Raw genomic sequence first — 27,530 nt, 5'->3', positions numbered from 1 at the left:
CGTGGCGTCACCTGACAGCTCCCTGCTGACTCGGCAGGGCTGGCGGATCCTCCTCTCGCAGGCTCCACCCAGGCCGCTGTGTGCGCGGAGGGGGAAATAAAACTTCTCGGGCGCCTCCCGACCAGTAAAGAAAAGGGCTGAGCGGCCTCGGGAGCAAGGCTGGGACGGGAGCGGCCGGTTTTTTGGTTCCCTTTGGGCTGCTGCGGACTCCGGAGTCGCGCTGGGATTTACCTGCCTGGGGGGAGATTCGGAGCCGGATTGGGTCACGTGCTCGCTGGGAATATAAGTTTCTTTTTCGGGGGGACAGCCCGAGCCGCTCCGGCTGCCGCCGCGCGGAGGGGAAGGAGCCGTGGCAGCGGGTAAGTCGTGCGCTGGGGCCGGGCCCGGGCGTCTGGAACTGGGGCTGAATTTCCCGCAGCCAGCTCCTTGCCTGGCCTTAAGGACAACTCGCGACAGCCGTGTGCCCTCAGCGCGGGGTTGAGTGTCTTTACAGTACCAGGGGGGGTGGGCGGGGCAGATGTCCGGGTTTGATTCGGATCAACCCGCTGTGGACCCATTGGCGCCGATCCCGGTTTACACCAGCCTGGGAGACAGGCTGCCTGGCAGTCCCCATTCCAGGGCTCCTACATGAGCCAGAACCCTCCCCCCCTCCCCTTGTGCAGTTCCTTGATTGATTCGGTCTGACTCCGGTTCCGAGCTGCGCTTCAGTGGAACGAGGCATAAGGAATAGAGGCGGGGGGGGGGGGGTTCTTTCATCTTTCCTGACAGGCCCGAGAGAGTTGGTGGGTTCGGTCAGTGATTTTTAATCTCCCCATCACCTCTCCTGCGGGGGAGGAGCCAGGCTTGGCTAGCTGGCTGGCGGCGAGACATCCCAGGCCAGGCAGGGGCGAGTGACGGCAGCGCTGGGTCGCGCCGGTTTTATTGATTCCCCGGCGAGGCCCGGCGTCCCGGGTCCTTCCTCCAGGCCGGAGCTCTGCCCCCTGCGGATAGGCCCCTTGTCCGGGCGCTCCTGGAGCCTACGCGCGGATCAGGGCCGTTTACACGCTCTCCCAGAGGGTTGGTGCCCACGCCGGATTAAACCGCTGTAGGGTTTGTATTAAGCAGCTCTTCGAGGACACCCTGTCCCAACGGGGGGGGGCTAACCGGGCTGCCGATCTTCTCGTCCCCAGCAGGGGGCGCCCTTGCTTTGCTGACTCATTCTGCAGCTGTTCATAACCCCCCCTCCGCCCCCTAATAACCCAGAGCGCTTCCAGTAAGCGCCTTACGCGCCGGGCTTCAGCCGGGGGGGCCAACCGGCTAACCCGGCCCTTGTCCCCAGCACACCCCTGAAAGCGGAATTGAGGATTGCAGCCGTCGTGGGGGGGTTGCTCACTCCGCATCCGCGTGTTGCAATGTGTGACGATTCCCCCACATCCCTGCCCGGCGGGGGGGGGGGGGCAGTCTGTCTGTCTGTCCGTCCACTCGCTGCTCGCTCCGTGACCTCAGCTCACTCCGGCTTACACGAAAGCCAGCGCGAAGGGTTCCCGGCTGCCTTGCTCCTCCCGTGTGCGCACAAGGGCAGACCTGCCACCGGCCGGGCCCCCAAACCAGGCCTCCGAATGGTCCCCCCCTCCCCCCGCCTTCTCCCTCCAAGAGCCGCCAGGCAGCTTGGCTTCACCCCCGTGTTCCGCAGCGACCACCTGCCTCTCGTTTCCCTCCGGGGGAGGGGCAGGGGGCAGTAATGTAACCCCCCCCCCTTAGAACAATGGCTTCGCTGAGCAGGCTCGCCCGCCTCTCTCCCAGCCCTGCGGGCGTCCGCGGCAGAAACACGAGCGAGGCCGAAGGGCAGCCGAGGAGGTTTCTCCCCCCCCCCCCGGGGCCCTGCACACGCGTGTAAATCTCCCGGCAGCCTCCGTTTCCCCAGCCCGGGGAGCAGCTGCCCGCCGGCTTGGCTACAGAGCCCTTTGTTGTGAGGCTGATAGATTATGAATGGCTTTTTTTAAGGGGGGGGGGGCTGGCTTTGCAACTGTGTGTGGGTGGGGAGGAATCTAGCCAGGCACCAGGCAACCCCTCTTGTTTCCAGTAGGTCAGGATTTGCTGGGCAAAGGCGGAGGGGAAAAGTGGAGTGGCCGGGGGGCGGCGGGGGGGAAGCTCTGAAAGGGAGGGAGGAGTCAGTCTTCCACGTGGGGGAGCACTGGGCCGGCAGCGATTGGCCTGCCTCAGCGTTCGGAGAGGCGCGATTGGCTGGAGGCCGTGCGAAGGAGTAAGAAGTGAATGAGGGGGAATAAGCTCCGCCCCTGTAGAACGTTGATACATTATAACTTTTTTTTTTTGCTACCGCGTTCGGTGCGTGTGACTTTCACACCGGCGGAGCTGGGAGCGGCGGCGGCTGCCGGGGAGCCGGGTCCAGCCCTAAGGGGGGGGAACAGGAAGGGAAAAAAGCTATTTCTCCCCCTCCCTCGGCACCCCCCCCGCCCTACACAACGGAGGCCGCCCCCTCCCCTTTCACACACACGCTGCGCTCTGTGTGAGCCGCCTCTGCCGGCGAAATCCGCGTCCTCGGAAGGCATCGGGGGAAGGGGAGTCTCCGATGGGAGCGTGACTCGTGGGGGGCTTTTGTAGCGGAGGTTAAATCGGGGCACAATCCCCCGTGCGTCAGGAAGAGCCGGTGGCCACCCCCCTCTCCCCCCACCAAGTCCCCTTTCAAGCCCCGCGGAAGAAGACCTGGAAGGACCCCACGGATCCGGAGTGACTCTTGGATCTGTAGCCGGAGTGCAGGGAGGACTCGGGAAGGCGAACCCACCCCGGCCGGTGTGTGCGCGCGCGTGTGTTTGTGCGCGCAGCTGAGCCGGCTGCTCGGGTTGTTCCTTTGTTCCCTTCCACTTCCCCCTCCTCCTTCGGTCCCCCCCCCCCGCCGCCGCCGCCGCCGCCACACCAACCGCTGCTCCCTGCCCGCCCCCCAGGTCACCGAATGGACCAGCAGCCCAGCGCCAGGAGCTGCAGCCGAGGCGCGCCAGCCTGCGAGGCGGTCCCGACCGAGCCCTCCATGAATCTGCACATCCACAGCACCACCGGGACCCGCTATGAGCTCTCGGTCCCCCTGGAGGAGACGGTGGAAGGCCTGAAGCGGAGACTGTCGCAGCGGCTCAAGGTGCCGAAGGAGAGGCTGGCTCTCTTGCATAAAGAAAGGTCGGTCCCCCCCCCCCCCGCGTTAAACTCCCCCAGACGGGGCCCAACTCGAGCTCCCGAGTGTCTCTCTCGGGGGGGGGGGGTGTGCGAGCAGCCCCCCCCGCTCCTTGGGGCTTTAAAGGATCAAAGTGCTTTAGATGAGGGGGGGTTCCCTCTCCGGGGGGGCGTTTCTCACCCTCCTGCGCCTGAACCCGGCAGGATGTCCCCCCCCCCCCCCATCTCCAGCGCGGCTGGGCCGAGCGGCCCCTGTTGGAAGAATCATTTATGCTCCCCCCCCCCCCCCAAGCTGCTCCCCTCCCAGCTGTACTATGGGCCCTGCACCTAAAATGGAGACTCCGGAGCCTTAGATCCCACCGAACTTTCCGGCTCTGGGCCCGCCGGCCGCTTGCCCCTTTGTTCTCAACGTTGAACCCAGCTGGGCCCCCGGGGGGGGGGGGGCGACGCTCCCCCTTTTCACACCAGCCATGCGGGGGGGGGGGGGCTCTTTTACCTCCTGAGCCAAGCTGGGGACATTCCTTTGTTCAGACCCAGCCAGGTTCTCCGCCCTGGAGACAGCTGGTGCTTAAGGTGCAGGAAGGGGGGGGGGGTTATTTCCTCTAGTCCCCTCCAGCAGGAGGCAACCTAGAGAAAGGACCCCCCCACTAAAGCTGCTCTTACCTCGCCCCCCCCTTGGCTAGTGTGAGCAGCAGGGTTGAGTGAATGGAGCACCTGGTTTCTAATGGGGGGGCTGGTTGTGTATGTGGGGGAGGGGAAATCCTTTGCACTTGATAAAAGGGGGGGTGTCAGCCCTACCCCCACGGTTCCCTCCTCCCAAAGCTGGTCAGAATTTCCTCTGCTCCTGGCCCCCTCCTCTAGGCACCTGAATTCTGCTTGCCCTTGTGGGGGCTGTTTGTTAGACACAAAAGCCAGGCCCTCCTCTTCCTCTCCCAGTCAACTGCACAGCCCTGGCCCGGTGAACGGCCTTGACGGATGACTGCAGCATCCGCTCTGCCCCTCGGATGTAACCTTTCCAAAATAAACGGGAGGGAGTGAGGGACAGACCCAATTTGTGCAGGGAGGGAGGGGAGGGCAGGATCAGAATGGGATCCAGAAGGGGAAAGAGAGATGGGGGGGGCATTGTGCTAAATGTAATTCAACCCCCCCCACACACACAGATCCTGCGCTCCCCCCCCCCATGCACTTCGGAGTCAACGGTGCAAGGAGGGTGCCAGAGTTGGGTTCTAAAATGAGCCAAACCCCCTGCCTCTAACTGCCCCCTTCCCTCGCTCGCTCTGTGCCCCTCCAAAGTCTGACGTCTCTGTCCGTGTGTCCTTCCCTTGCTGCAGCCGCCTCAGCTCCGGAAAGCTGCAGGATCTGGGGGTCGTGGAAGGAAGCAAGTTGACGCTGGTCCCCACGGTGGAAGCTGGCTTGATGGTAAATAGCCCTTTTTATTTCCTCCCCCATCTCTTATTGAAGAGCAGGGCCCTGAACGGCTCAGCCACACACGCCGCTTCCTCCAACTCCGTCCTGTTGTATGGAGGGGAGGTTGGCGCGGGGACTGGCCCTGAGCTGCCTGTTTCATTGGCTGCGCTGCAGCTCGGTGTATAAATAGTGAAAGTGACATGCGAGCCGCCCCCCCCCCCCCCCAGCCACACGCACACTTTTATTTTTTTTTCCTTTCAGTCTCAGGCCTCCCGACCAGAACAATCAGTGATGCAGGCTCTGGAGAGCTTAACGGAAACTCAGGTGAGAAGCAGAAATGTCAGGGCCTTGACACCAAAGCCCCCCTGCAGAGAGATGGTTGTGTCTCAGACCCCCCCTCCCCCACCCTTTCCCTGTCCCCACGGCTTCCTGCGTGTACTGGAGAGCTCCACAAAGAGTAACCTGGAGTCTGATGTCTGGGGTGGAGGGGTTTGATCATCATTTGTTACTACTCTGCCTAAAGGCCAAAACCCAAGGGTGGGTTCCTGCTGTGCACCATGGGCACCTAGGGGGAGACAGTCCCTGCTGTGAAGACTTGGGTCTAGAGTGGGAGGGGAAACTGAGGCAGGGTGATGTGCCAAGGTCAGCGGCAGAGCCCCAGTGTCCACTAGGCCATGCTTCCTCTGCCCAGGCCCTCAACCAAGGGGGTAATGGGGGCAGCGGGAGCTTGTTCTCCACATGGTGGGTGTATTTTGGGCCTTGGTTTCCCTCCATCCTCCAACTGTAAAGACAAAAGCTGGATTCAGCCCCAACAGATGCCTTTCTGGCTGGAGGGAAGAATGCCTCTTGCTGTGGTGTTTGCAGAATCCAGGGTGGGGGGAGGGAGGAGGAGGTGCGGGGCGGGGGGGGGGGCGGGGAGGGCTGTGCCTATGCAAATTCTCCAAGGAGGCAGCTTTGTGTGGTAGGGTTACCCCGCTGGATTGTTTGGGGAGGGGGAGGGACAGGCTCTGAACCGCCCTTGAGGCAAACCAGAGGTAGCCGCTTTCTGGCCTGGCTGGAATGTCTGCACCAGGGGCTCACGGCTGGGGAGGGGGCAGGCGGGGGCGCTGGGTTAGGATAACTGTGAGGTGACTTGGCGGCTGGCTGGTGTGCGGTTGCTAATCAGACCGGGGGGGGGGGGGGTTCTTTCCTCAACCCTCGGCTTGCTGGGTGACCCTCTGATGTGTGTCTGGGGCTGGAGGGGGGGAGACCTGAGCAGCCTTCTTTGGTTTTGGTCGTTAAAAACCCCAGCCCCTCTCCTTCCCCCCAGCTAGCCCCGCAGTTTATTTTTAAAAGCCTTGAAGTCCCTAGTTTTAATTCTCAGCCACCGGCGTAGTGCTGGCCGGCACTCCGCCCCCCAAGCACTGTGCAAACACATGCTAATGCCTGGCCCTCTCTGGTACCTTTTTTAAATGCTCTGGATCCGAGTGGGTGGGAAACACGGGAGGGCAGCTGCTTCCTTCGAGCCCTTCTGTTGTGAAGTGACCAGCCCCCTCTCGTGCAGCGCGGCTCGCCCCAAAGTTGCATTGTCCTTGGAGCGTGAAATGGCCTTGGCGGACTTGATGCCATTGGGAGGCCCCTCCCCCCGCGGCCGACCTTGACTCCATACAGGCCATTCTAAGCGCTGCTTGTCGAGCTGTGGCAAAGTGAGCAGGGTGCGTGTGGGGTTGGAGGGTCTTGCCCCTGCAGGGAGGCAACAGAGCACCCCCAGCCCCCTGCTTGGGCTCAGTGTCCCTGTGCATCTAGCCGGGCTGGGGATGGCGCACTCCGGTATCTCCTAGGTGGCTTTTGGGCCCCAGCATGTCCTGGATTGGCAGGGGGCATTGGTGACCCGCTAGGGGCTTGGCAGGCTATTCCAGGTGCTCAGCGCGACTCGGTGTCTGGTCGGTGGAGGCGGTGCCCGGACCACCCATTGCCGGCCTCTACTTTCAGGGCGGGGCAGCTCCGAGACGAGGGCCGGGGGCATGGGGCGTGCAAGGCTCCCGTGGGAAGGGGTGCAGTCTGTGAAGAGCTGCTGTTCTGGCAGCAGCCTGGGGAGGAGCCCAGACGAGCTGTAGGAATCTCCTGTCTGCACAAAGCGTCTTTCAAGGCCTGGGAGGGGCCGAGGGCAGGAATCCGCCTGGGTCAGGCTGAGATTCCTCGCTGGGGCTTGCTGGCTCATGCCCCGAGAGGGTGGGCAGGGGCAGAGCCAGCCGGGAGGCTGGGGCGGGGTCCTCCCGCCTGGTGGGTGGGTGTGTTGTCTCATCTTGAAAACTTGCGTGCGGCCCGGCCTCCCTGGGAACGGCGCGAGGGCTGCTTTAGGGGAGGGGCACGGGGCTGGCTTTGATTACCCGCCTGGGGATGGCAGGATGGAGTCGGCGCCTTGCAGGCCTCCCGGCAAAAGGCTTCACCCCTCTGGCGTGGAGTGAGGGCAGCAGATGTGTGTGGGGGGGGGGCAGTCGGTGCCCCTAGGATGCACTGGGCCAGTCCCCAGCCAAAGCTGCACCCCCCCCACACACCCCTCCACTTCCTCCTCTCTGCCAGGAGCTAGAGCCAGGAAAAGCCTCCTAGGTCACTAGTCTCCGGTCCCGCTGCCGTGAAAGGAGTGGGAAGTCTGGGCTAGGAAGTGGCAAGCTCCCCCCCTCCCCCCCCATGTTGACAGGATCTCTGCCTCAGGAAGCCTTCTCGGCACAGAGGAAGAGCCGGCACCTGGGGGGCGGGGGACAGGAAGCCACGCCTTTCATTCATGCTTCTCCCTTCGGTGCTGCCTGCGTCAGGCGCTGATGCGAGCGGCTCAGCTCTGGCTTCCTCTGGGTGGGGGAGACCAGCAAAGCCTTTGCCTGGCAGCCTGGAGGAAGTGGCCGGAGGCCCGGTGCTCGCCCCAGACACGGGGCAGGTTTCCCACTGCCTGGCAGCCGGCCCGTAGCTTTCGGCCGGGGGTCCTGCTGGGCTGGGGCGCAGGGGTATCGCTCCTTGTCTAGCAGGCTCAGCTGTGCATGCAGCCCCCACACCAGGCTGGTCCTTGGGGTGCGCGGGGGCCCTCCCAGCCGCTGCGGGCGAGGGTGGGCTCTGTGCCCGGCCCCAGGGCCTGGCTCCGGGTCTGAGGTCACTGGGTGTCTCCCGGGAAGGAATGTGATTTCTCAATGGTGGAAGGTGGTGTGTGTTTTTTTTTTTTTTTTTTTTTTTTTTTTAATACTTCTCCCTCCTTTGTGCTGCTCGGGATGGAAAATCCCGTGGCTGCGGCGGCGCCTGGACCGCAGCAGCCGGTGTCAGGGCTCCAGCTGCAGCTGTGTGCAGCTGGAGAGACGGTTTTCACGCCGACCTTGGGGGAGGGGGGGCTGTTTCCTTCCCCTTGGGTTGGACCGGCCTTTCTCCCCCAGCTCTGGCCTGGGCTGACCCGGCACATCAGGCCTGTGTGGGGTGGGATGCTGCATGCTCACTAGGGCAGAGGGCAGTCTTGTCAATAACATGGGCGGGGGGGGGGGGGAGACTGTTTTCCTGCCCCCCAGCCCTGCCTGGTACCAGTCTCCTATTGCTCTGGGGTCAGGGTCCCTCCCCTACCCCCCCATTCCCTGCACCCACCCTGGCCTCAGCCCCTGCTGGGAGGGGGCCAGGGAAGGTCACGCCAGGCCAGGCGCCTGGAGAGAGGAGGGAATGTGGCGGCGCTGTGAGTCATCCGTGTTTCTGGGAACCAGCAGGGACGCGCTCCCTGTATCTCCGGGGCTGGATTCGGAGACAAATTAGATTTCCCCTCCCAGGGCTCCAGGGCTTGGCAACAACCCGCAGGGTCCCTGCTGTGGCCTCTCCTCTCCCTGCCTGCCTCCTCCCCCCCCCCCCCCCACCAAAGGGCTGCAGAATCCCCAGGGGAGACTGGCCTGATCCCCTGGGACCGGGCCCAGACCGCTCCCAGCAGGGGTGCAGGCGTGTGGGGGGGGGGCGGGTTGGGTACTGGGGCTGCCTGCTGCGGGGGGGGGGAGGGGGGGGATCGGTGGCCTCGCTCCAATGGCCAGGGAATTCAGCCGGAGCTTTTCTCTCCCTTCTGTGGGCGTTGGAGCAGGCTGGGCGGGATGTGTTTATGTTGGAGCATCCTGCTTTCTGGTGGGGGGGAGTGGGGCTGAAGGAATGTGTGGGGGAGGGGAGCCGAAGCTCTAGTGTGGGGGTGGGGAGCGTTCCTCCCTGCCCTTACTCAAAGGTGGGGAGCCCTGTAACCAGTGAGCTGGGGGGGAGGGGTGATTCACAAACTGGAGGCGGGGGGCGCAGATTGCTTGGTAAGTGGGGGGGGGTTTCACAAACAGGAGCACTCGGAGGAGGAGGAAGGGGGGGCTGGGAGCAGTCGGGAGGGGCGGGGTTAGCTGGCTGGGAGGTGGGGTTGGGGGGAGAGGCTGGTCTGGTTCCTCTCCCCTGCAGGGCCGGGAGAGGAAGGGCTGAGCCGCGGGGGGGGGTGCCCAGGGCCGGGAGAGGAAGGGCCGGCCTGGGGGGTGCCCGGGTCCGGGGGTGCCCGGGTCCGGGGGTGCCCAGGGCCGGGAGAGGAAGGGCTGGCCTAGGGGGTGCCCAGGGCCGGGGGGGGCTGGGTCCGGGGGTGCCCAGGGCTGGGCCGGGGGGTGCGCTCCGGCGTGCTTGGGGCTCTCCAGGCGCCGTGGCTGAGAGCCGGCCAGGGCCAGGCCGGGGTGCGAGGAGGCCGGTGTGAGTCAGGCGCTCTGCCAGGAAGCAGGGAGCCATGGGTGGCTGCTGACGTCAAGGGGACCTGGAGGTGGTAGAGAGCTGGGAGGACTGTCGCGGTGGGGGAGGGGAAGGCTGGTTTCGGAGGAGGGAGGCTGTAGCTTGCCTAGAACAGGGGAGACCGGGAGCCGGGACCCCTGGGTGCTATTCTTGGCGGGGGGGCATGGCTGGGACACTGAATTATAATAGGTTCCCCCCCATCTGCACCTCGGGTGTTTTCTGGTCGGGGGGGTGAGCCCCCGTGCCAGGCCCCTCCTGTACACGCTAGAAATGAGCAATTTGGTCAGCTGGGGGGGCCGGGTAGGAATTGGATGTTCTTCCCCCCCCCTCACCCCCCGATCAGCAGAGGGTCTGTAGGTGGGGGGGTGCCGTGGGGCTGATACCCAGCAGTGCTGCTCTTTGGGGGGAGGGGCCTGGGCTTTTCTCCGTATGTTAATCTCCCATCTCCTGGAGAACAAGGGAGCCAGTCTCCGCTGAGACAAGGGGGGCTGGGGTGCCCCAGCGCCTGGCTAATTCCGAGCCCTCGCGAGGTGCCTCTCCGGGCAGCGCCGTGCCCGCGTGCGGGCCCTTTGTTCGCCGGCGGGGGCGAGCGCCGTGCGTTTGAATGGCTCCGTGCTGGAGGCGGGGGGGGGGGGGGGGGGCTGGGAGTCGTGACTGCTGGGCCTTTGATTCGGGGGAATCTTTTGTGGCTGGAGGGAGGGGAATCGTGACTGGCGGGCAGAGAGGGCTCTCTGCTAGGGGCCGGCAAAGCCCTTGTCTCCCTCCCGGCGTGTGCGAGGGGCTCGCTGGTCCTGTGGGTTTATTGGGGGTTGGGGGAGTCCACCCTCCCCCCATCCCTTCTCAATGGGGAAACTGAGGCACATAACAGGACATGAGTGCCATGGAGTCTGGGATTAGATGGGGGGGGTCTTGGATCTACCCCACCCCCTGAGAGTGCCCCAATCCCCCCTCCCCATAGGCAAGGCTCTGCAGAGTAGGTGGGCGCAGAAATCTCTTCCCTGGGTCACTGCCAGGCCGGCGGAGCGTGCCCTCCCCCCGCGGTAACCTCGCTGGCCCTCCTTGCAGCATCTCTTTCCCGCCCACCTCTTCCTCTGCGGCCTCCATCTGACGCGCTCGGGGCTTCGCTGTTATTTTTAAGCTGCTTTTCCCACGGCTTCTCAGAAGCGCGGCGCTCGGCGCGGGGGGGCTCCTGGCATGGCCGGGGTGGAGCGGTGCAGGGGCGGCCCTGCCAGTGGCCAGCGGAGAAGGTGTGGACGGGGGGGGGGGGGGGGCTGGCCGGAGAAGAGCCCTCGCTGCCTCTGACTGCATCTCAGGCCCCTGCCCCACACCACCCGGCCCAGGCCAATATTGGTTGGGTCGCGGATCCGATCCTCCTCCAGCAAGAAGCAGAGGGGCGCGTCCTGCCTCGGGCGCTGGGCTGGTGCAGTGGAAAAGCTGTTTGGAGGGGGCTGCAGATTCCTGTTGGGGGGGGGGGGGGCCCATCCCGCGTGTGTGTGTGTGTGTGTGTGTGTAAGGAAACAGCCGCACAGCCTGGTTGCTGTGTGTGTATCTGCCCTGTCCACGAGCTGCTGGACTGGGGGGGAGGGGGTGACACAGGGCTGTACCCCCCACAGAGAACAGAGGGAGTTCTGGGGGGGGACAGTTCTGGTCCAGCATCAGCGGGCAAGAAGGATCCGAGGTAGCTGGCATCCCCTTCCGCGAGCCAGGACAAAGGGATGAGCCAGAGGGCAGGAATAACCCCCCCCCCCCGTGGGTTGGCAAGGGTTAACGCTGGCCCCTGTGGGTGAATGCGAAGTGGTAGTGGGGGAGGGGTGTGGGCTGGGGGCCCTGGGGCAGCACTGAACCAGGGAGCTGGGCCTTTAATACCCCCCCCCCCCCCGCCCCTTCCTCCCAGAGCAGATGGCGGATGATTACGCTGCTCCTAGAATGTGTAATGAGCTTTGGGATGGGGGGGGGGGGGGGCAGGAAGATCTCTGGCCTTGTTTAGCACTGGGGAGGAGCAGCTGTTGGGGGCTTTTCCAGAAGGCTCCCTCCCCTCCCCCCCCCCCATTCAGGCATCCCATGCTTTTCATGGGCGTGCCCTGCTGTGCTCCCCTCCCAGCTGCTCCGCCTGTGGGGAGGGTGGGGTGGCTGACTCCTTTCCCCACCCCCTGGGGCCCGCCCTTGTAGGTGTCCGGGAGGGGGTGGGGGGCACTGAGGTCTTTGCTATGTGCTCTCACTGCCTGAGTCACGCTGCACAGGGGCCTGCCCCCGGAGCGCTGCCCGCGTGTCCCCGCCTGCCCCTTCGCCTTCCTGCCTTGGGGGCCTCCTCCCCACACGGGTCCCGGCTGGGGCCCCGGGAAGGCTGCGAGGCCAAGGCTCTGTTTCGGGTGCCTGGCAGCAGAGGGGTGGGCGCTGCAGGCTGGCGGCAGGGAGGCGGCTGCTGCCGACCCCCACGCAGGCCCCCCTCTGTGCGGCTTTCCTGCCGGGGGCGGGGCGCCCACGCAGCCTTGGCAGGGGGCGAGTTCCTGCCTCAGGCCCAGGTAACCTCACTTGCAGGGTCTGCCCAGGTGGGGCCGGGGGGGGTGTGACCCGGCGCTGGGGGGGTGGGCGTGCTGCGGGCGCTGCTGCATGGCACTGGCGGTTTGGGCTGCAGAAAGGTCAGGGGTGGGGGGGAGAGGGGGAGCTGCAGGGGGTGACTAACGGCTCCGAGGGGGCGGGCAGAGCGTGAGAGCTAGCTGGGCAGCGGGACAGCCCCTTTCAGCAAGAAGCGGGTGGGCGGTGCGATGTTACCCCTGCGGGATGCCCTCTGCCACGGCCCCCTGCTCAGCTGGGCTGCCTGCAGCCTGCCGTTCACTAAGGGGGGGCTCTGCAGCAGCGCGGCCTAAGCGACCCCTCCCCCCACCACCTCCATCGGCGTCTTTTTCCTCCCCCACCTGGTCTCCCAAATCCATGGACACTGTGCGGCTTTGCACAGCAGAGCTGCCGGGCCTTGCGGAGGGGTGGGCGGGCAGCAACTTTCCCTCAAATGTGTTCCATCCGTGTGTGTGGAATAAAATTTGTGTACCAAGGCAGGTGTGGATGTGCACCACCAAAATAAACACAGGCTACCAGCTGCCTCCCTGGAGGGCTGTGAATGTGCCGGCTAAGTCATGGGGCAGTGCTTGGGGTGGCTGCAATCGACCGCCATGGGGCAGGGCGCAGGGAAGCCCGTTGCTAAGCCCTCCCCTGGCTGTGAGCGCCTGGGGAAGGAGGGTGTCAGCTGAGCCGGCTCAGGCTCCGGGGCTGGCTAGACCCTGGGCTAGCTGGGAATCGTGCCGTGCAGCTGTGCAAGCGGAGAGGGGCGTTGCACTGGGGTGGGGGCAGGAAGGGAGCGTCCGCAGGAGCAACCATAAAGAGCGCGCTGGCAGGCGGACTCCAGCCCCTGCCCCTGGACCTTGTCCTGGCAGGGCCCCCCGCCCAGCGCCGGTTAATCTCCTGTGCGCACTGCGGGGAGTGGCCGTGTCGCTAGGGTGGGGTGGCTGCTCCTTAGGGCACGTGGGGAGGAGACGGGGCATGTTGATCCTCCTGTGCCCCCCACCAGTGCCCTGCTGGCTTCTGGGGGGCGCCTGCAGCCAGGAGATCCCTGTGCTAAAAGGGACAATTTCTCTGTTGTAGCCCTAACAGACCCCCCCCCCCGCAAGGCATCCGCCGCCCTTTCCCCTCCCCCCGGCTCTTGGCAGGCCCCATCTGAGAGCCCTCCGAGGGCAGCAGGCTCGTTTCGGGGCCCTCTTGGACCCATGGTGCCTGCAACCCTCCTGCCCCCCGGCGCTGGGGTGGCTGAATGGTGCCCCGCCCCCCGAGTCCGGTCACGCCCCCTTGGCCATGGGTCGGCCTCTGCGGCTGCCCCCCCCCCTGCTGCTGGAGACCGTGCCCCTAACGCCTCTCCTCTCCCCAGGTCAACGACTTCCTGTCGGGACGGTCCCCCCTGACGCTGGCCCTGCGGGTGGGCGACCACATGATGTTCGTGCAGCTCCAGCTGGCGGCTCAGCAGAGCGGCGGGCAGCTCCAGCATCGGCACGTCATCGCCAGCCGGGGGGAGCCCGGGGCCGCGGCTGGCCCCACCCCTCAGTGTCGGACCCTGCACGGAGGGAGCAGCCCCAACTTCGCCCGCATCCCCGTGGTGCCTACCTGCCAGCAGAGCCCCGCCCCCAGCCCCGCCCCCTCGGCGCAGGCCACGCCCATGTACTGTAACACTGCCCACCCTGCCCCCGTCACGGCGGGGATGTTCCGGTCACACGGGGCCAGCGCGCAAACGGTTAACAGCAGCGTCGTCTCGTCTTGCTCAGAGGTGAGTCCGGCTTTAAAAGGGCGTCTCTGGGGGGCGGGGCCAAAGGGGCGATCGAAAGTGGCGACAGCCGGCGCCCTGGGCCCCTTTTGAGTTGCCGCCGGAGCACTGCTCTGCTGGGCTCAGAGGGCTGGGGGCCACACCCCCTTCTGCTGGAGGCTCCGCCCCTTCCAGCTGTCAGCCCGGCTGTTGGTGAGCAAGGAAGGAGCTGATGTCAGGACTCCTGGCTCTGGAAGGGTTAGGACAAGACCTTGTCTATTTTCCCCTCCTGTGTGTTCTGGGTTTGACAGACAGGTCCCCTCCCTGCTCCGTGCCTCGGTTTTCCCCCGTCTGCTTGTGTGGCTGTGCTAAAGGGTTCCAAATGCCGCCAGATCCCGAGGTGACGGCTGCCAGACACGGCCTCATATTCTTATTTTTCAAGGCAAAGGTCTCCTGCTCTGGATTTGGCAGGGGGTTGCGGGGGGTGGGTTTCCCTGCAGGAGAGAAGATATCCGGTCTGGTCTGTGCATTTCCTCCTGCTCTTGAACTGCGAAATGCCTCCAACCCAAGGACAGCCCCAGGCGGAAATGCCCAGCTGCCTTCTGGGCTCACAATAGGATCCCTGTTGATCAGGTCCTTGGTTGGCATCTTCCATTGCCCGGCATTTCCCAGAGGCAGGCATCCACATTACCTGTCTGTGAAATGGGGCTAAACCGAGGCACAGATCAAGGGCTGCAGTTCACTCGAGGTGCCATGGTAGAGCCCAGTTCTGTTGGTGCCCTAACTGTTGGGCCTCCCTCGACACCCAAACATAGGGCAGATGGTAGCATTAAAATTGCCCTGTGAATGGTTTTGAATGGGGCTAGGCCCTCACGTTGGGGTTTGAGACTTGGCTGATGTCAGGTGTTGCTAGCGATACTGCTTTTGGTGCCTGCGTGATAGAGCCCTGGAATGGCATGCGAAGACCTGGCTTCTGTTGCCACTGCGTGCGCAAGTTGCTTCACTGCCTCAGTTTCCCGAACTTTTAAAATGGGAACAGGGACGCTGCCCTCCTTTGTGAAGTGCTTTGAGGTCTGTGGATGGTGGGAGCCGTCTGGCTCATTGGCGTCTGTCGCTAACGGCTCATCAATGTCTCTCTCCTGCCCTTGCCAGGTGGACTGTAGCTCCCGGAGCAACAACTCCACCAGCAGCAGCCCAGCCCCGACCAGCCGATCCCGCAAACCCGGCGCCGTCATTGAGAGCTTCGTTAACCACGCACCTGGGGTCTTCTCAGGGACCTTCTCCGGTAGGTGGGGGGCCAGGTTCCCCGCTCTCTCTTTACTCGCCACGCGCACGGGACAGCGGGGAGGGGAGAACCGGGGCTGGACCAGGGCCCCGGGTGGGTTGGCGTGGTAACCAAAAGCCGTTGCCACGGGAGGGCGACTTTTGGTGGCCAATGAGAGCTGAATTTGTGGAATCTCTTCCTGCTTGGGGCGGGGCGCCCAAGCCAGGTTTGGCTGCCGGGACTCCTGGGAGATTCAATCAGCGACCCCCACTTTGACCCAGGGCCCTGCGCTGTTTCTAGGGGCGTGTGGGTCACATGGATGCTCACGGGGCGCCCCGAGGGGTGGCACAGTGTGCCACGGTTTGGGCTCCGCCCCTGCCCCCCCAAGCGCCCCCTACAAGCATCGGGGCATGATGTACCCTCCCTGACCCATTTCCTCCCCGGCTCGTCTCCCCTGCAGGCACTTTGCACCCCAACTGCCAGGACAGCAGCGGGCGGCCCCGGCGTGACATCGGCACCATCCTTCAGATCCTCAACGACCTGCTGAGCGCCACGCGGCACTACCAGGGCATGCCGCAGTCCCTGACGCAGCTGCGGTGCCAGACGCAGTGCGCCCCCTCCTCGCCGCCGCCCTCCCCCGACCCTGCCGGCAAAACTACCTCAGAGAAGCTGGCGGCCGCCGCCGCCATGGCCTCGCAGCCCCTGCACTCCGTGGTCCAGTGCCAGAGCCAGATCAGGATGTGCAAGCCCAGCGGTGAGTCCTGCCCCCCGGCCTAGCCCCAGCCCCCTACTCGGGCCCCTTTGGCTGGGCTGCGGCTCGGCTGCTCGCCCCAGGCCTCGTCATCAGGGATGCTGCGACGTATCCATGGCAACCGGGCTGGACCGGACAGGCCCAAGCTGGGAGCAAGCCGCCTTCCACATTTCCCAGCCGGTCCTGGGGCCGAAGGATTATCCCTTGTGGGCGGAGGCCCAGCCGAGTGAGGGCGAGCGGCCCTCAGAGGCAGGAGGGCGGGTCTCTTGGTCCTCTCAGCTGGGGTAGGCCAGAGACGGAGGGGAAGGGGTTCCCCTTCACTGCACGAAGGCAAAGCTATGGCGCTTGGGGCTGGTGGGTTTACCCTCCCCCGCCTCGGAGCAAAGGGCTCGCTCAGAGCTGCAAAGCAAAGCTGCTTCTTTATGGCCCTTTGCCGATTTGTTCCGACCCCTCCAAGCTCACAGCTGGGCAGGTTCGCTCTGCCCCGGGGGGCTGCTCTGCACAGAAGAATGCAACCCCCACCTCCTCCTGCCAGCAGGCTGCAAACCTCTCTGCTTAGGGCCGCCCTGTCTGGAGGCTAACGAGCCGACTCCGCACTAGGGCCCGAAATATCTGTGAGGATCTGAGAGATGGCAGGTCCCTGCCCGGCCCTTCTTACAGCGCAGGTCGGGGGTCATGTTCCCTGCTCCTGATTTGCATATTGAAATGACTGCTGTGCTGTGCTGATGCTTTCCTGACGAGGGGCTGATTTGGAGAGATGCTTAATGGCCAAGCTGGCCGCTGCTGTGCACCCCCAAGTTGCCTCTCCTCAGGGCCGTTCCCAGCTCAGGGAATGTGGCAGATCCCCCAGGGAATCGCTGGCAAACCTGTTTCCTTGACTTTTCCCCCCTAACCCTGGCAGCCGAGTGAGTTGCTGTGCAAAGCCACGTGGCTTGTGTTAACCTGCGCAGTGGGCCCCGGGTTGTCAGCGGCTCATTCAAACTGGCATCTGAAAGCTGCCAGATTACGTCCGTTTCATTTCCTCTTTGGTGAATTGGACTTGGAGGCAGGCAAATTAAAACCTAAGTGTTAAAATCAGGAGCCAAAGGATTCAGGTTCATTATGCCCCCTCCCCCTCACCAATGGGGAAACTGAGGCATGGATCCTTGCCCGAGGACATGCAGCAGGGGAATAGCAGAGCTGGGAAGGGCCCTGGTGTTTGCACAGCATCTGTGGGAAGGGGAGGGGGTTCCCGTGTCCGCCTGGGTCAGTGGTGATATAAATAAGCTGGTATTTCGTAGGCGTGACCTTGAGGCTTGCTCACGTGGGGCAGCAGGCGCCTGTGCGTGCGTGTCCCGTTGTCGGTCTCCAACCCTCTTTGGCACCGCGGGTGACGTCCGGAATCCTCGTGCGGATTGGGGTCACGATTCCTCTGGGAAGCTTCGTCCCGCGTCTGAACCGGGGGAGCCGGGGGCCGCCAGGCCCGGCCGAACCCCGCTGGGAGCGAGCCAGCCGCTTGCTAACGCGTGTTCTGCGGCGGCGCAGTGGCACCGTTCGAGGGGCTGCGTGGGGAGCTTGGACTGGGGTGACTCTGTCCCCCGCCCTCCACACTTCCCAGCCGGTCCTGGGGCAGAAGGATTCTCCCTTGCTCTGCTTTCACTCCGTGCCGGCCCTCTCCTCCCCCTGCCGGCGCTGCTCCTCCCCCCGCTCTGTCCCCTGCTGCCCTGGCCTCTGTTCCGGCTACATGCAACCCCCCTTCTCTGCCAAGGCCAGACAAAGGGCCCATTCACAGCCAGGGAGGCTGGTGGGGAGGGGTGCGGGAAGAAAGCACTTGGCCTCTGCTTTGGCATTTTTGGCCTGGCCCTGAGGAAGCTGGAGGCTGGGGGCACGGTGCAGAAATAGCAGCGGGTGGGAGAGGGGGAGGGGTCAACGCAAAACAAGCCTGCTTTTTCCTCCTGGCAGGCTTGAAAATATATTTCCCACCCTTCGCCTTCGGCCTTTCCCAGCAGGGGCAGAGCCCTCGGTCCGGGCACCAAGCGGTGGGGTCTCCCAGGCAGACTCCAGCCACACATCTGCCTGGAGAGGCCTGTGTTGGCCGGCTCTGCTTCCCTGTGTAGGACCCTACAAGTCGGGCGTGTGCCGCCAGCCCCCGTCCCGTCCCGCAGCGGCAAAGCCCACCAACTTCTACAGAGGTAGCACGGGCCTGTTAGTTGAGACACCTGTGTGCTGGCCCGGGGGAGGGCAGGCAGTGAGGCCTACTAGTCAGAGCACTGGGTGGGGAGTCAGAACTCCTGATTCTACCCCTGATCTGGGAGGGGAATAGGGTCCAGTGGTTAGAGCAGGAGCCTTGGAGGATTTCTGGGTTCCATTCCTGGCTTAGCTGCCAGCTCCCCCTCTCTGTGCCTCGGTTTCCCCAAGGGTGGGACCTGTTTCCTGACCTCCCACGCGGGTGGGGGTGGGGCAGCTGCCTGCGCCACCAGCCAAGGGCTTTGAGGCCCTTCCAAGGGCGGTGTAGGCTGCTGGCAAGGCAGGGTGCTGTCTCCGCCCGGCCCCTTCCCATAGCAGGGCTCAGCCTCCACTTATCTGCAGGGAGCAGCCTCTTGATTCACCTTGAGCTTTGAGCCGCCCCCTCCCCTCCCCTCCCCCCCCTCCCCTCCCCAGAAAGTTAATTTCTTGCCTTCCCGCCCCCTCCCTGTTCTTGCTTTCGTGACGCGGGCGCCGCGGGCCGGGGCTTGGCGGGGTGCTAGCGCCCAGGGACGTCACTGTGTGTGCGCGTGTGTGCGCGTGTGTGTGCGTGTGTGTGTGTTGGGGGGGTCGCCCCTCCTGCTCTATTCTCCTTTCCCCTTCCCCTGTGTGATCCGAGGTCCCGGCTGCCTAGCAAACTCCAGCCTCCAGCCCTCTGTATGCCCCCCCTTCTCCTCCCCGCCCCCCACCCGCAGGGCCTCTCTGGCGACGCGCCCCTCCTCTGCTCAGAGCAACGCTGCTTCCTCGCCCCCTTGGCTGGGTTTGACCTCCCAGGGCGCGGGGGGGGGGCGGGGGGAGAGACGCCGCATTCCATCCAGTCCCGCGTCCCCGCTCTGTTTGCTCAGTTGGCTCCGGCTTAGGGAGGTGGGCGCTGCCGAAAGGAAACTGAGGGGGAGGGAAGGAGAGAGCGAGAGCGCGGGGGGGGGGAGAAACCCAACGACAAAGACCTTGCTCCAGAGACTGGAAATGTGCGGAGCCCGGCAGGAAGCGAACTCCCGCCCCCCCCTTTCCCATTTCCTCCCCCCCCCCCCCCCCGTTCCTGGGCTTGGGAACAGCCCTCCCCTGGGGCGTCGGTCGCGGCTTGTGTTGCAACAGCATCGCACACCTGGCTTCCCAACGCCTGCCCCTGCTGCGCGGCGCCGCCTGCACGCGGCGGGGGACTTTATCCCCCGTTCTCCACGGGCTGAGGGTGTTTGGAGGCTACGGCCTCGGGGTGTCTGGGGCCCCGCCCCCAGGAGGGGTTGGACGCCGGGGCAGGGGAGGGGGCCGGGTGGGGGAGGAGGGGCAGGGCGGATGGGGTGTGTCTTAGACCCACTCGCTCAGGCGTGGAAAGGCCCCCCCCCCCGCCGTTGCCAGCGGCCGCTCCCCTCCGTACACCTGCACCACTAAAAGCAGGAAGGGGGCCGGGGCCTTGGCCGCCCCAAAGCTTCCTTCTCTGCAGCGATTGGCTGAGAGAAAAGAACTGAAACCGGAGTTGCTTGCGTTTCCGAAGGCCCCGGGCGGGGGGGTGGGGGGTGGGTGTGTGTGTGAGTGACTGTGACTCTCCTGCCCACTGGGCCTGCACACACACACACACACACACACACACCCCACTGCAAACGAAAGCTCTCGGGGGGGGGCCCCGTGTCACGTGCGAGCGGGGCCCCCACGGGAAGGAAGCCAGGCCGAGGTGGCCATCTTGAAACATGGCTGTTGAGGGAGGGCTTGGGGATGCCTGACCCCCTCCCCCCATCACCACAGCTGCTTTTTGCACTGCCCATGCTGGTGAAAAGCTGGGGGGGGGGGGGTTCCGTGTCTCGGCCGTGGCCCCTACTCGGAGGCCGGCACCGTGCCGCTCGGCGGGCAAGACCCTTCCGAACCCCCGTCTCCGCTCCGGGGGGGCTGAGGCGCTTTCGAGAGGGCAGGCAGGCCCTCGGAATGGCTGGTGTCCTGTGGGGCAGGGGTCCCATCTACACCACAAGGTGAAACGGAGCTGGCCCGGCGGGAGGGCCGGGGCGGAAGGAACCTGGCTGCCTCTCTCGAGGCGGCGACTCCTCCAGGGTGCTTGGATGAAATGGGTCACTGCGTCACGGCCCCACTGGGCTTCTCCAGCGCCCCCCCCCCCCCAGCGTGGGAGCGGGGGCGACCAGATGTTCCACTTCCCCCGCCCCAGGGGTTTAATAACAAGGTTCAGAGACGCCCACCCCCTGCCCTGTGCTAGGACCTGGCTCAGACATGTTTGCAGCTGGCCCATGCGGGGGCCGGCGGGCGGGGGGGGGCGCTCCATCTCTCTAAGCCATCGCCCCAGCGCCCCGCCCGCGAGCCCAGCTGTCCTGCGCACCCAGCTGTCCTGCGCTCCCGGGAACAGTAGCGCCGCTGTGCGAGGACGGATCTGGCCTAGACTGGCGCTCGGGTTGCCGGCTGCAGGGGAAGTTGCTTTCACGGAGGGAGGGGACGTTGTGGGGGGGAGAAGGGGATGCAGGGGGGAGGGGGGAGACACAAACCAGCGCTGTTGCTTGTGTGTCGCCGGCTGGTTCGCACTCCAGACACACAGCGCTAGTATCTCTGCAGGGATCCTCTTCCCCCTCCCCCTCCGCTGTCCCCCACAGGGGATCCTAAATATTTGATGCTCACTTGCTGCGCTGGGCATGCTGTTCCGCCCACCGAGGCAGCCACGGAGGGCATGGGGGCCTTGGTGTGTGTGGGGGGGAGCTAGAGCTGCAGGGGAGAGCTTTGGCTGTAGCTTAGGGGCACTGATTTCAGACCCCCCTCTTCCTCCCCCCTCCCCGCCATGGGGCTCTCAGGCATAGCTACCTCCCAACCGTGGTCACCCGCTGGGATCAGGACCCTGCCAAAGAGACCAGCTGTGGGGCCAAGGGGGTGGATCGTACCTGGCCGCCTGTCCCCCCCGGCGCGTTGGCTTGCATGTGCTTTGGATCTGGGGTTCAGGAAGGTGACTTCGATTGGACGTGCGCTGGGTTCGGGGCAGCCTCTGTTGTGCTGGGATCGTGCCTAGCAGCATGGCTTTGGGGGCCTGTAGGCTGCACCCCAGTCTAAATAAGGAATATTTGACTCTGGTTTCTCGCAAGGCCCTAGAATCCCTCGGCAGAACCTCCAACTTATCCTCCTACACCTCCCCCCCAGCAACGTGCCACCCCTGCTTCACAGATGGGGAAACTGAGGCACAGAGACCGTGGAGAACTGAGTCACCTTGTAGTGCAGGAAACGGGGGACCCCTTTTTTTTCAAGTCACCGTTCTGTCCGCTGCTTCCCGCCCACGTGGTGCAGGGCTGCCACGGTTCCAGTCCCTGCTCTGCCAGGCTGCAGAAGCGAGCGGCTGTAATTCCAGCTCTGTCCCTTCCCCGCCCCCACCCCCCGGTGCTGCGGGCCCCCCTCCCTTCCCCGGCGCGGCGGGGGGGAGAGAGCCGCTTTCACGGCCAAGTTTATTATTGAGTGGGATCCTTTTTTCCTCTTTCTCCAGCGCCGCAGCCCGTCTCGCTCAATGTGCAATTGTTCATCCTCCCACTTGCCGCTAAAGGAAGCGGGGCGCTCGGGCTTGGGCGCGCTCTCCCTGGCGCCCCGGATGGAGAGGAGTGGGCGGGCAGCAGCCAGTGGCTTCTGTTCCGCTTGCTAAAGGGGAGCCCCCCCATTGAAATGCCCTGGAAACCCGCCGATGGCACCTCTCCTGTCTCGGGGGCAGCGTCTCTGCCCGGCCTCCCCTTCCTCCCTGGGAACGGGGCAGCTGGCCCGTCTGGCGTGGGCGCTGGGGGGGCTTTGTGGGGGGGGCTGCAGCTCCCCCAGAAGACTGTTTCGATGGGGGGTGTCTTAGTAGCCCCCCTCTCCGCTCTGCTGAGGACAGGCCATGGGTCTGGGCTCTGCAGCCTCCTGTCCCTCTACTTAGAGGCTTGGGGTAGCGGCATTTTAGGGACCTGAAGAGGAGATTCTAGGGGGGCTAGTACCGCCAGGAGCTGGAAGGGCCCGTTCAAAATGGCCTCCCTTGCCTTGGGCCCCCACCCCCCACCTGCTCTACCTCTCCTTGACTATAGGAAGGGGATGTGTGTGTGTGGGGGGGGGTCCTCTCCCCAACCCCCCTGCTGTTTCCATGGCGATGAAACACACTGGGAACTGCTTGAGAATTGGGGAGAGGGTGTCGCTTTGGGGGCAGGCCTGGGAGCGAAGCTTTCGGGCCTGTACTCCAGGAGGGGAAGGGTAAATCATTGTGTGGGGTAGGGCTTGACAACCCCCGCCCCTCCCCCCCGGTCCAGGTTCTTACCAGCAGGATCCCAAAGTAGAGGAAGAAAGATGCTAGAATTGGAGCTTGACGCATGCTACCTAAGGGGGTGCGGGGACAGGGGGCCTGGATGCCAGCTGTGGGAGAGGAGCGGCGTCTAGTGGTTGGAGAAGAGAGTTGGGATTCAGGACTCCTGTTCTAGACCTAGTTCCGCCCCTGACCTACCAGGTGACCTTGTAGCACCTGGATCCAACAGGCTTTCCTAAAAAGGCAACGCTGTTCTCTCTAGCTTGTCTTTTAGTGCTCTACCAGGGCTAGCAGTTAAATCGTTCCTGCGCTGTGCCTCGGTTTCCCCAACTGTGGTGATCCTCGCCTGCTGGTTCCTGTGGTGCTTGTAGACCCTTTGAGAGGTGCTCTCAAACTGGGGTGCTTGATTTGATGCAAGAGAGTTTTTCACTCCCAACTCTGCTTTGGGCAAGTCTCCTTGGCTGGTGTGGTCGGAGGGGCAGTAGTTACAACAGGACAGCCACACTGGGTCAGACCAAAGGCCCGTCTAGCCCAGTGTCCTGTCTGCCGAAAGCAGCCAATGCCAGGTGCCCCGTGAAGGTATCTGTCTCTCTTTTGAACCCTTTTTTAGTCTCGGCCTGCACCACATCCTCTGGCAAGGAGTTCCAGAGGTTGACTGTGCGCTGAGTGGGGGGGAAAAAGAACTTCCTTTGGTTTATTTTAAACCTGCTGCCTATTAATTTCATGGGGTGACTCCTAGCTCTTGTGTTTATGATGAGTACGTAACACTTCCTTGTTTCCTTTCTCCACGCCAATCAGGATTTTATAGGCCTCTCTCATAGGCCCCTCCTCGGTTGTCTCTTTTCCAAGCTGAAACTGGCAAGGGAGCGCTCCCATCCCAATGGTTTTGCAGTCCTTTGAGCCCCGCCCCTTCTTCCCGAAGCCCCGCCCCTTCTTCCCGAAGCCCCGCCCCTTCTTCCCGAAGCCCCGCCCCTTCTTCCCGAAGCCCCGCCCCTTCCAGGGCACCGAGGCCTGATCTTGCTCAGGGGCCTGGCACCCAGTGGAACTAACCCCCGCACCCTTTGGTTTCAGGTGACCGCCTGCGGCAGACCGAGAACCGCGCCACCCGCTGCAAAGTGGAGCGCCTGCAGCTGCTGATGCAGCAGAAGCGGCTGCGTCGGAAGGCGCGGAGGGACGCCAGGGCCCCCTACCACTGGCTGCCAAACCGCAAGTCCAGCCGGACCAACAGCAACAGCAGCGTGTCTAGCGAGGGCAGCCTGGACCTAGACTTCGAGGATTCGGTGTGGAAGCCGGAAGTCAAGGCGGACCTGAAATCGGAATTTGTCGTAGCATAGACCCCAGGCCTATGGTGGGACGGACCCCACTGGGGAGAGCCAGGACTCTCATCTCTTCTGTCCCACTGCTTGGGTCTCCTCCCTCCCTGCCGGATGCCTTGGGCGGACCTGAGCGATCTGTCGGGAAAGTCTTGGAGAGGTCGCCCCACGTTTGGTCTCGTTTTGTTGTGTTCCTGGTTTGTTTTTCCGAGGGGAGGGGAGGGGACGGGGGGGACGGGAGCGCTCCCGGCCCCGCGAGGAGGGGAGCAGCAGCGCCCGAGTTCCAAGCGAGCGAACTGGATTTGGTTTTGCTCCCATTTGCGAAGACGTGGATTCTAACATGCCTGCCTTACGCCGCCACCGAACCAAGAAAACCCACGCCCGAGACACTGACCCAGCCTGCCTGGCGAATGGCGCAGCCTCCGGACTTCCTACTTATTTTTTTTTATTTTTTTTGCAGAGCGGTGCGTTCGCTCGTCGGAGGAGGGAGGGGACCTGTGGGTTATCAAAGCTGCTCATTTTGCTGTGAACGCCCCAAGCATGCACAGGACAGGCCGGCGTGGAGCCTGGCGCTCACTATATATATATTTGGGGGGGGTTGACGGGGGGGGGGGGTGTGCTGTGCATGCTTGGGCCAAGTGGGAGCCCTGAATTTGGAGACTGTTTATTTTCCCTTCCCCTTTTTTTTATATGTAGCATTGCTCAGCCAATAGCTTTTTTTTTTAATTTAATCGTATTTTTTCAACGAATCCATCCCACCCCACCTCCGCACAGTTCAGTTACAAGAACCCCACATGCACTTTACAGATCTTAATTGTGAAGCAGTGCTAGGGCCGCTCCCCCACCCCCGTCCCACCGGTAACAGCTTTTGTGCTGGCTTTCGGAGAACTTTGTTACGGACCCTCAGCAGAGATGCTATGGGCCTCCTCCCGGTGTGTGTATTCCTCACCCCGCCCCTGCTTTGCATTGTAAATTACAATGCACGGCTTCTCCTTTTTTAGTTTGTTTTTTGGGGGGTGCGTGCGTGTGTCTACTTAATTCTGATGCGTTGCGGCAGCAACGGCAACTTGCTTTATTTTCTATGGAAGAGGGCGGGAAAAGAAAAAAGATTTTTCCCCCCTCTGCTGTAGAGACCCAACTTTGGAATTTCAGAATTTTGTTTCCACCCAGCTGTTGGTCGTGTTTTTTAACTTAAAAAAAGGAAAGTTACAAGGAAAAAAATAAATAAATGAACCCAGTACTTGGTAACGGCTGTTGGCAGGCCTTGGGGCTAGTATTTATAGACATTAATAATTTGACTGAGCCAGTTCTGACCTAGTCTTGCATAGACCGTAGAAATCCTCTTTCCTGTCCCATTTTTTTTCTCCTCCCCTCCTTTCCATTCCCCCCCGTCAGATCTGTGCAAATAGAAAACCCCTCGTGATGTGTTTTTTGTCTGTAAAACTCTTTTTTGTGTGTTTTGGGGGAGGGGTGGGAAAGGAGGGGGCGGGGGAGGGAGGGAGAAGATCAAAGTTTTCCATTTTCACTTTTTTTTTTTCATTTGGGCGGTATGGATGCAAATACTCTCTTAAAATCACATGAATGAGCAAAGGACGGGCGTGGGGAGGGGGGGAGATCAGGAAAGGAAGGAGCAGCCGCTGTGGAACTTCTGGGTTTTTCTTTCTCTTTGGTAGCATTAACTCAAACTTGGGGAGAGACCAAAGCCCTTGAACCGTGGTTAGCTCAGGGGGAGGGAGGTTGGGAAAAGATCCTGCTTTTGTCCCCTGTCCAGGGGGATTCCGGTTGGAATGTTCTCCTGAGGACAAAAGGCCCTGCTGGTGAATGGGTTAATTCAGGCCCGAGCCAGCCCCTCCTCTCACCGAGCCTTTATTTCCCCCTCAAAGTCGAGCGGCGGCGGGGGTCCCTTTGGTCCGGCTCTGAGCCTGAGCATTCGTCGGGTTAGACAGGCCTAGCGCTAACGCACCCTGGGCTGGATTTCTATGGGGGGTCCCCCTCCAGCACCTTTCCTGCTCTCGCGGGAAAGGGAAAACTTGAAGCAACTTTGCCACTAAGCTGGGTACCGCCTGCTGCCCTGTTTCCCCACCCTGCTGTATCCTGAGTCGGGGGGGGGGGCGCATTGCCCTGGGAATCCAGGCTGGCGCAGGTTTCGAGATCCCTTTTGTTTTTTAAACTTGGGGGGGGATTTAATCAGTTCTCCCCCCAACGTATTGATACTGCTGGCCCCCCCATCAAGAAAAGCCCCCTGCCTTTGTTCTTCATCTTCCCCCAATTGTAGCAAGAACCCCGCCCCGAGCCGTTGTCCGTCTTACTCCGGTGTATTCATCCGTTCCCCGGTGACGTCCGTTCCTGCAGGATCACGGGACCATCCTCCTAGTGCCTCGGTGCCAGCTGATTGGCTCGGTGGCTTTCCGCGGAGCGATGGGGCCCCGCCCCCTCTGGTCAAGTGACACCGTTGGGCACCCTGTTCCCCCCCCCGCAGTGAACCTCCTTTGTACGTGTCGTAGGGTTTTTTATTTGATTCTATTTGAAAACTTTTTTTTTTATTTTGGATTCGATATTTAAATGTACTCTTTTGTACGGTGTGTGCACTCCTGCCATCCACCCCTTTTCGGTCCTGGTTTGTTTGTTTTTGTTTTTTTTTAAATCTATATATAATGGAAAAAAATATGGGGGGGGAGGGAGGGGGAAAGCATTAACCTTCCCCGCTGTGTGTGCGCGTGTGTGCGGGTGCGTGCGTGCGGGTGCGTGTGGGGGGAGGGTATTCATGTTATATCACCTCATTTAAGTTACCTGTATTAAGTAAAATGAAAAAAAAAATAATGGTTTAAAAATAATAAACACAGACTGAATCAAATGTGCTTCGCTCCGGCCTAGCAGCCTCTCTTCTTGGTGGATTGGAAACGCAATGGGCGCTGAAGCGGAGGGGAATACGGCAGGCGGCGCGTCTAGCGGGGTGGGGGACCTAAGGGCCAGTTTTGGCCCCGGGCTCGCCTCGATCCGATCCCCTGAGGCTCAGGTCTCCCCTGGCATTGGGAATTGGCCCCAAGCCGCGGGGGCCGGCATCCGCACCCTGCCTGGAGGCTCCCCCCCCCACAAAATCTACTAGCCCATTTTCCCCCCCCCCCCCGTTTCTGGTGTGCGAAGGGACTGGGGGGGGTCTGCTTTTTGTTTGCTTCTCACTTGCAGCTCAATTTTTTTTTTTCCTCCTGTGGGTCGGTGGCTTCCCCCCCACCCCTCCCTCTGCTTTCTATTTGCCAGGGTGCTGGCGGGGCTGGTAACCCTCCGGGCAAAGAGGGGAGCCGTGTCTCTCCGCTGCCTCTTGGCTCCGGTGCAAAAGAGCTTGGCCCAGCTGGCGGGAATGTGTGTGCGTCAGGCCGGGGGCGCGGGGGCACGGCCGTGGGAAGGTGCCCTGGCCAGCGCACAAGGCGGGGGCGTGTTGTCTGAGGGGCGTGGCAGGTGTGGATGTGGCAGTGTGTCCCCGAAGCAACGTGTGTGTGTGTGTGTGTGTGTGTGTGTGTGTGTATCCACGCACGCCCGGGGCGCAGCCACTGGCCTGGCCCTGGCAGCCCTCCACAGCTCTCCTCACGCCCCAGCGCTTCCAGGCGGGGTTGGGGGGCTGGGATTTCCCCCACGTGCCCACTGGGGCGCGGGTGGGTTAGAACCTGCCCTGGAAGACGTCTCCTGGGCTGGAGCGCCAGGCCCCCGGCCCGTGTGTCTGTCCCCCGGCCCGCGCGCTGCGTGGAGAGGAGGCTGCCCCCTCGCTCCTGCCCAAGGGGGGCCCTGTCCCTCCTCCTGGGGCAGACCCCAACGCCTCTGTACCACGTGGCCGGGAGGCGCTCGCTTGCAGGCGATTCCCGTTCAGCAAATAAATGGGGGTGGAGGGGTAGGGGGGCCCTGCCCAGCTGGGGGGTAGGACAGCATCACCTGCCTCTGGCAGACCTGGGACTTAGCAGCACGAGGGTCCGATCCAAGACCAGCGGGTGGGTGTCCCTGGGTCACACCCTGTCCTCAGCGGGGCGCCAGGGGGATCGAATGTGGGGGGCTCGGCCCGGCCCAGCTGTGAATCCGGTGGCCTGACTCCTGGCTGTGGTGACTCGGCCGCTTTCGGCCGACGTCCCCGCCGGCTCTGGGGGGGGCGCGGACGTGTCTCT

The 27,530-nt window shown here is 63.2% G+C and overlaps 1 protein-coding gene across 2 annotated transcripts; it reads left to right on the top strand.

The window, feature by feature from the left end:
* On the top strand, positions 1–26,470 carry MIDN (midnolin). 2 transcript variants are annotated; one of them, XM_075902668.2, is made up of 8 exons: positions 1–359; positions 2,943–3,168; positions 4,494–4,581; positions 4,831–4,893; positions 13,223–13,615; positions 14,744–14,876; positions 15,316–15,609; positions 23,138–26,470. In XM_075902668.2, exons 2-8 carry the CDS (start codon positions 2,951–2,953, stop codon positions 23,398–23,400), a joined length of 1,452 nt encoding a protein of 483 aa, XP_075758783.2. In that variant the 5' UTR covers positions 1–359; positions 2,943–2,950; the 3' UTR covers positions 23,401–26,470. The 2 variants fall into 2 exon arrangements, with proteins under 2 accessions (XP_075758783.2, XP_075758784.2); XM_075902669.2 differs by lacking the exon at positions 1–359 and adding an exon at positions 2,514–2,790.
* The last annotated feature ends 1,060 nt before the right edge of the window (positions 26,471–27,530 follow it).

This window comes from Pelodiscus sinensis, chromosome 32, assembly GCF_052426305.1.
Source record: "Pelodiscus sinensis isolate ZL-2025 chromosome 32, ASM5242630v1, whole genome shotgun sequence".
NCBI lineage: Eukaryota > Metazoa > Chordata > Testudines > Trionychidae > Pelodiscus > Pelodiscus sinensis.
Note: the sequence above shows the minus strand (reverse complement) of the source record. Positions and strands in the feature narration are given on the sequence as shown.